Source organism: Macadamia integrifolia, unplaced genomic scaffold (genome assembly GCF_013358625.1).
Source record: "Macadamia integrifolia cultivar HAES 741 unplaced genomic scaffold, SCU_Mint_v3 scaffold2694, whole genome shotgun sequence".
NCBI lineage: Eukaryota > Viridiplantae > Streptophyta > Magnoliopsida > Proteales > Proteaceae > Macadamia > Macadamia integrifolia.
Genome location: NW_024868892.1, coordinates 37371 through 45820, shown reverse-complemented (window position 1 = coordinate 45820; position 8450 = coordinate 37371). Strand labels below are relative to the sequence as shown.

At 37.5% G+C, this 8450-nt stretch overlaps 1 protein-coding gene across 1 annotated transcript in view; it reads left to right on the top strand.

The window, feature by feature from the left end:
- The first annotated feature begins 1198 nt into the window (after positions 1-1198).
- Positions 1199-8450, top strand: part of LOC122067072 (phosphoribosylformylglycinamidine cyclo-ligase, chloroplastic-like) — a 10711-nt gene continuing 3459 nt past the window's right edge. Inside the window, exons 1-7 of the mRNA XM_042630924.1 lie at positions 1199-1267; positions 2176-2557; positions 6840-6934; positions 7017-7118; positions 7224-7283; positions 7952-8124; positions 8282-8440. Of these exons, the coding sequence (XP_042486858.1) occupies positions 2218-2557; positions 6840-6934; positions 7017-7118; positions 7224-7283; positions 7952-8124; positions 8282-8440 (929 nt within the window). The 5' untranslated portion in view covers positions 1199-1267; positions 2176-2217. The remainder of the gene's footprint in view (positions 1268-2175; positions 2558-6839; positions 6935-7016; positions 7119-7223; positions 7284-7951; positions 8125-8281; positions 8441-8450) is intronic.

Here is an 8450-nt window from a genome sequence, read left to right as displayed (position 1 = left end):
GTTCTTCACTGCAATTTTATTTTGTTCTAGAACTTTAGTTGCCTAATCATGATAGCTACAGTTAATCTGCTATTGTTGTGTGCTTCTAAGCCCATCATGATACTATGTTACTACTCAGGTGTTTATTTTTTTCTTGCCCGTGTCTGTTGCATTGCCTTGAAAGTCTAGACTCGTGCCTTCTATCCAACTTTTTTCTTGGATTGGATAACCAAATTATGGAACCTTCTGAGTTGACCTAAGAATAATTTCCTATGTAGATAATGTGAGCATGTTCTAAAGTCCTCCTTTTATATTATGCTACTGTTATTGGATGCTTCCTTATTGTGGATTACTGTTGTATACAGTGAAGCTTGAGGTTTTTTTTGAATCATTAAATGTATGTAATTTGATTTATATTATCAACGTAGGCTTTGGTTTTATAAGAGCAGCATATATGCTTGTTTTCTACAATAGAGCCATTTCACTTTCATTTCCAGAAACCTACAAGCCAGTCTACAAGCAGAGTTTATTTTATTACTTTTTCACAGTCCAACACGTTCGCATTTTGAATGATTTATCGATGTCCATCAGACTTCTAATTCCTAAGCCACCTTCCTCCTTAGGAAAACAAACTGATGACCAACTAATCCCGTGACATTTTTTTTTTTTAATTCTATTTTCACCCCAAAGAAAGTTAGCCATCAAAACCTCGATTTCTGAATCACCTTCTTAGTATTCTTTGTACATAACTTTAATAATTTTTATTAATGATTAATTCCATAGTCTAGCTTATCCGTGGCTTTTGTTTCCAACTTCCAAGTAGTCTAATCTCCCCCTTTGTGGATATGCTGGACTTGAACCATTGACTTTATATAATTTACGATTCATAGAAAAGGGTGTACCTAGTGCACAAGGCTCCCGCCACTGTGGGTCTGGGAGGGGCGGAATGTACGCAGCCTTACCCCTACTCCGAGAGGTGGGTTTCCTGACTTGAACCCGCAACCACTAGGTCGCAATGGAGCAACCTTACTGTTGTGGCAAGGTCCGCCCTCTGTAATTTATGATATCTATTACTGCAAAATCCTTATCTAGTTAGTATTTGATGTTTAGGTGCAAACTAAAAAATTTAGATTTGGTGGGTTATGATTCTCCCATCATTTTTGCAGTTTTAGTATTGACAACTTGATATTCTTATACATCATTTTGTGTTATTTTCTAGGTCTGAACTTAAAATTCAAGTATCCTACTTACCCCGCTTTTCCATCTATCAGTGATTTGTACCTACCTTGTAAGTATTACATGGTGATGCATGGTGTTCTTATGTTTTTATCTTCTAAAAAGTTGTCTGAAGTACCTGATCTGATTAATGAGATGGATACATTATGGATTCATATGCATATTAATGAACATGCAGCAGTTGTGTTGAAGGTGGATGCTCTACTGGGTGACAATTTGAGTGTACATCATAGTTAGGTTATAGGCCACCTAGTGTGTCATGCGGTAGAGTGATTAGACAATTCCAACTGTAGGATGGATAGAACATGGTATGAATTAGCCAAATGTTAATTTTAAAGTCAAACTCAATCATTTACTCCCAATGTAGTTGTTTTCCTTATATTTTCATTGATCCATTTGTTTTCAGTTTTTGAAGATTTTTTTTTTCTTTTGAACTTGACTTTTTAATGAGTTTCCAGAGGTCATTCTGCCCTTTGGAAAACTATTCTTCAGCTGAATATTAACATGTGAATAGGTGACCCTAGGCACTACCTTCGACAAAATTGGCCTTTTCCAATTTATAGTGTGGTGGATATTAGGGCTATGCAGTGAGACTTCCTTGGGTGATCAATCCAAGAAGCACTCCCATGTGTCTTTATGCTGTATCTATGATGTAGTAGTAATTGTGTACTTAAGTAGTCAATTTTTTTGTGGTTTATCTGTATTTTCTATAATAATCAAAGCAGTGATAGTGCATCATGAAGAGTGATGGGACATCATGATTGATATCTTAATATAATTAGATCATAAATTCATAGGTTGCCCTTCTTATCATGAATCTACATTGTTGACTTTCCATTTTATCTAGAACGTACTATCAAATTTTCAATTTTCTTCGAACAAACTCAAAGGTCCAATGTTCCATGCAGTGCACTTCATTGGAAAAAGGCTTTATTGATTACACCTTTTTTCCTTTTCCAGGCAACTCGGCGTAGCTGTCTTGTGTCCTTTTCGCTCGTTGCCATGAGGATGAGCTGTGGATTGAATGCAGAGCTTGTACATTTTGTTGCAGTTTTAAATAGAGCTTCTGATCAGAAATCCTACTTCTCAAAGCCCTCTATCTGCAGACCCAGTATCAGTCCTCTTTCTAAGCAACTTTGGCTGCGGCCCATGGCTGCTGAAGAAGTAGGAATGAGAAACGCTATGAAGAGGAGATCCTTAACATCAAATTCTAAGAATAGTGGTGTGGGGGCTCTGACATATAAGGATGCAGGTGTTGACATAGATGCCGGGTCCGAGCTAGTTCGAAGAATCGCTAAGATGACTTCGGGTATTGGAGGCTTTGGTGGCCTTTTCCCACTTGGTATTATTTCTATTAAGCCTTTTTATTGTTATTTTTGTTTCTATCTAAGGTTGTTCTTATTGTTTCTAGTTTTGTTTTGTTTATTTACAAGGAAAGAATTTTTGTTTAGTGGGGGAAACACCAAAAGCGAACAAAAAAGTAGGCCTTAGTATGGGATACAATGTCCCAAAGATACATGTTGGTGTCCAAAAATTCACCATTTATAGGCAGACAAGTACTCTATGGATGAGCCACTAAAATAAAAAAATATGATTGAGTGAGAGTAGTTTCCTTCATATAACATTTCTTATTTTGTTCTCTTCCTTGTATTTTTTTTTTGGGGGGTGGGGGTGAGATACATCTTTATTTTGTTATGGAGTAGACATCTTAGATCCACATCACCTTTTAGAATCTATTTATTCTGAAAACTTTTATTAGTGCAGTCAGGTCTAAGGGTGTCAATTGGTCAGTTTTGATCCAGTACTGGGCCAAACCGAACCGGTAAGGTAGGTTTTAGTTTCGGTCTCGTCCAGTTCTGGTTTTTGTATCATTTTCTTTGTCGGGTCATTAGCGTTTTTATTGGTTTTGGCTCAATTTGGTTCAGATTTCCATGTATATTTAAAAAGCTAATTGAAAATACCTGTTTTTTAGTGGGAAAGCCTTGGCGCAACGGTTAAGTTGGGGGCTATTGCAACCATGAGGTTGTGGGTTTGAAACATTGAAACAAACTCTGTGAAGTGGGGGTAAGGCTGTGTACATTTGCTCCTCCAGACCCTGGAGTAGTGGTAGCCTCCTGCACTGGGACGCTCTGATCTGGTTCTTATAGATTTTATCAGTTTTTTGTTGGGTTTGTTCTGGTACGGCTGGAACCCAAACTGAAACTGAACTGATATGATTTGGTTTGGTTTGGGCTGAATTAAACGGTTTCAGAAATTCCAGCTGGAATTTGACACCACTATTCAGGTCAATATAGAAGAAGCTTTTAAATATATAATTGTGCAAGATTTGTGAGGGTTATTCAAGAAAAACATGAAGGTTAGTCTGTTGGTGGTTTGTTAGATCAAACGCAAAGACCATATTGTAGTACAGTTGTGATTGGATATAGAAAGAGTCAACATGGATTAGTTCCTTGAATAAGAAAGCTATAAAACAGAAGCAAAATAAAGATTGTGCATAGATTTACAGTATGTGTCAAGTGGTAGTACTTGTTGATGGAGAATGCTGATCTTAGATTGATTGCACTACAAACTATAGTCTATTAAAAAAGAGCAACCCAGTGCATGAGGCTCCCGCTATTGCATGGCCTGGGAGGGGCAAATGTATGCAGCCTTAGGCCTGGAAGGGGCAAATGTACGTAGCCTTACCTTCTGTTTCGCAGAAGAGGCTGTTTTCCAAGAAGTTTTAGGGCGTGTTTGGTTTGGTAAATCAATTGGACGACATTCTTTAGAATGACAATTCTTAATTTTTTGGGTTGTTTGGTTCCACTAGGATGACCCTCATAAGAGAAGCACCTGCTTCCAATGAATGAGCATATTACAAAGGATGTCTGTCAAATCTGAGTTTACCTTAACACCAACATTCAGATTTGAACAACCATTTTTACACTCTAATATAAAAGGGGAAAATGGAAGACATCCTCTATGGAGGCCACTAAACCTACGATACTATCAAGCTAAGCTTCTCTGGTTCGATACCCTCTCATCACTGAGAGTCTAGCCCCGGCGATTCTGCAGCCCCACCTCTCTACTGGTAAGCTCGTAGTCGCACTCTCTTTCTCTCTTTCTCTCTCTCTCTCTCACTTTCTCGCTTTCTCTGTCTACCGCTCTCTGTTTCATTTTCATGGAGTTGTAAGTTTAGGTTTTTAATCTCAGGTCTCATGTTCTGTTCATGGATATGTAGCAGAGGCGATTGAAGTGCTTGGATTTGCCTCCACTAAACCCTAGATTCTGTCTCTGGTTCGCCTGCCCTGCCACCGACGACGTTTGCTACAGCTCGTCGGCAACTCTGCAAATTTTGATTTGACTCTCAGAACGAGGTTTAATTGATGTTTATGAGTAAAAATCCAACATTTTTTCGGAGAAGGACAAAGAATTAGAAGAAGAAGAAGACGAAGATGGAGAATCAGAAGGTACAAACGTCAGAATGACTGCTCAAGATTGCTTCGAGAATTAGTATTTTTCCCACTCAATTGGCAATTAACTGTAAAAAATCAGAAATGGGTTTTGCTAAAGTTACTTCAATTGCTTTGAAGGGTGAAGCAAATCAGAGACGGGAATTACAATTGGTGGAATTGGGAAACGAGTAAGAGAAGGTAAAGCCTTGAAGAAGGAGAGAAGGTGAGGATTTGGATTTAAGGGAAAGACGGAAGGAAGGTTGGTATTAGAATTAAACGAGTGGAGGGAGGATTTGAAAAGAGGGAGAAGTTTGACCAAGTAAAACGAGTATTATTTTTTGAATATAGACCAATCTATGGTCATGACTCTTTGGAAGTAAGGATTGGAGAAAAGCAAGGTTTATTTTCTGCTTAGACTAGTCTCAGGAGAGAGAGAATTACACATATTTAGGATAACCAAACAATTTTTCAACAAGAAACATGTATCAGACTTAAGGCAACCAAACGATTTTTCAGCTAGATAGGTAGTTCAGAAGAATGTCTCTCAAAAGATTGACATCCATATCTGATACATGCCCCATTTGATTTACCGAACCAAACACACCCTTAGGCACCGTTTGACAATGTTTCGTTTTTTTCGTTTCTTTTTCTTGTTCTCAGAAACGGAGAAACAACCTAAAAAGTGTTTGATAAAGTTGTTCCGTTTCATCCGTTTCTAGAAACATAAATCAAAATTTATGCCTATTTACAATTTTAGAAATGACTTTGGCGACTTGTTTTGTCGTTTCTAGAAACGAATTTGAGAGAAAAAAAAGTTGTTGTGCCCAATAAATCTCTCAACTATTTAAACCTAAAAAGAGGCAACCGAACCCTCTCTCCCTTTTGGGCATCCGATTATACTAGTGGGTTTTTTAGTGGCATTATGTCTGCAAAAGACGTTTCGAGAAACAAGTTTATCAAACATTAAAAAATCTGTTTTTGTTTCTGGGAACGTGAAAAGTCGTTTCTGCTGTTTCTAGACACAGAGACAGCAGAAAAGTTATCAAACGGTGCCTTAGTCAATTAGGTATTCATATTCATATATTTGTGTTATTTACTTATTACTTATTTTATATTCTAATAGTATTAGGAGTAGCACTTAAATTAGTTATACTCAGAGTCTCTTTCAATTGTAGCTGTTGGACCACCGATCTTTTTATTTCCATATACAATTCATCTTCAGTTGTTATTAATTCTGTTTTGTAAATGGTTTTGGAACCTTAAGTGATTTGAGCTGCAAATTCTTTTTATTAGTAGAGTACTAGACTCCCCCTTTTTGGTGGTGTAGTGTTTGTTTGTTTGTTTGTTTTTTTTTTTTTTTTGGGAGCTTCATGTTAAAGATGGAAAATTCGATGTCTTCATTGAGATTGCTTATATTCTTATGAAAGGGATATGCAACTTGTTCAAAATAAAATGCTGTATTTATTTGGGAGAATGAAATAAGTTTTCCTTCAGGAGGAAGTGAGGTTGCAAGGGACCTTCGCCTCAGGATGCTTGTGGTTCTGAGTTTGACTCCTCTTACCTCATTGGGGCCACTCACATGGGGGTGTTTAGTTCTCTTCACTGCTTTCGGTGAAATTTGAATGGTTCTCATTAAACCCCGGTATGACCTAGTCCATGTGGTTGTGGGTTCAGTATGGCCACTGGACTAGTCAAACCGAAGGCTTGGATGCCTGTCGTTGGCCACAAAAAAAAAAAAAAAAGGTTGCATAAGGTTCTTATGTTTCTGAGAGTATATGGGATTGCTTGAGTTAGCTCCAAACTCTAACAGATATGGACCACATTTATTTGCTTGTATTGACCAAAAAATTTAAATCAATAATATCATTATGTAAAGGTTATACAGTTCGGGAATCAGCCTCTTCGCAAAGCGGGGTAAGGCTATGTACAGTACATTATGCCCCTCCCCATGCCCCGCAGTGGTGGCTAGCCTCTTGCACTGGGTACGCCTTTTTTTTTTTTAGGTCATACAGTTCAGTAAATCAATTTAGTGATGGTTCTGACTGCCCTTTATGCATGTTATAAAAGCTACTTTCAATTCATATTCTAAAGAAAGTTCTACTCATATCAAAAGATTCCAGTTGTTGGTGAGACTTATGCTTCTCTCAGCTTGCTAGTTTCAATTTTTTCACCATGTTTTTTTATGAACAGGGGATTCGTATCTTGTTGCTGGCACAGATGGTGTGGGAACCAAACTTAAACTTGCATTTGAGACTGGAATTCATGAAACTATTGGAATTGATCTGGTATAAGCTGAAGGGACTCTTTAATTAGGCATTATGACATTAGGGACTGGTTTTATAAATATGTATCCTCTTCACTATCCAGGTGGCTATGAGTGTCAATGACATTGTTACTTCTGGGGCAAAGCCGTTATTCTTCCTTGATTACTTTGCCACAAGCCACCTTGATGTTGACCTTGCTGAAAAGGTAATTATTTTCTTACTTCTTGTATTTCTTATAGTGAGTACCTTATATCTGTGCTTATTCAAGTCCGACTAAAGATAGGTCTTTGATTTTCCTCTTCTTATTTAGGTTATTAAAGGCATTGTTGATGGATGTCAACAGTCCAACTGTACACTTCTAGGGGGAGAGGTATTCTTGTCACTTTGCCAGAACTTATCCTTACTTTTCAGTTGTTGAACATAATGAAAGAGGAGGAAACAAGTAAATCCTATGTTGTATACAATAATATATCATGCAACATGTTAATGATATAATTTATAGGCACATATGCAAGTGGAAGGACTTGTATATGGTGCTTTGCACTATAGGTTTTTACATGTCAGAAACACGACTTTATCAAATGGTTGAAATTCTCTAATCTATTGTAGTCTTTTGTGTGTTCAGGAAGGAATTAAGAACATGGTAGGAAGTTTTAGATTTTTTTCTGAGAAGTGTATAAAACTTATAAACTCTGCCTGGTTCAATTTTTGTTTTGGGAACCAATCAAAGTAATCCATACCCAAGGTTTTTTTTTTTTTGGGGGTTGGGGGGGGGGGGGGGGGAGTGTAGGAATGGAGAACTGTAGAATGTGCATGTTTCAAATTTTGTTTTGGGAACCAGTGGAAATCCCCCCACCTCAATGCCCAGTTGGTTAAATGTTTTTGTTTTGTTTTCAACCTTCTCCCTTGTTCATGTGTAATGGATTTGGATTTGACCATACTTCGGTTGATGCTTTGCTTCTACCTTTAACTCCTTAAAAAAATAGATTGAGTTGTGCGATCTTCATTCCTCTAAGATAACTTATCCTTGCCTTATAGACAGCTGAAATGCCAGATTTCTATGCTGATGGAGAATATGATCTCAGCGGTTTTGCTGTCGGAATTGTAAAGAAGGATTCAGTGATTGATGGGAAAAACATCTTGGAGGGAGATGTTCTCATTGGGCTTCCATCTAGTGGAGTCCATTCTAATGGGTTCTCTCTTGTTAGAAGGTCTGCTGGTGTTAAGAAAATCCTTGCCTTTTGATTATCTCCACTTCATTATTTTATCTTAAGAAGGTTTATTTTGCTTCTATTACTCCACTATGAAGTTCGGTAATTATTTCTGTTAAAATTTAAAATCCTTAATTTTTTTTTTATGTATTTACAGGGTTCTTGCTCATAGTGGCCTTTCTTTGAAGGACCAACTTCCTGGTGAATCTATCACTTTGGGTGAAGCTCTGATGGCACCAACTGTTATCTATGTTAAGCAGGTCATTCCTTGTCTCCCTTTCACAATTTGCTTCTTCTTCTTGGGTATTATAAATCGGCATCACTTA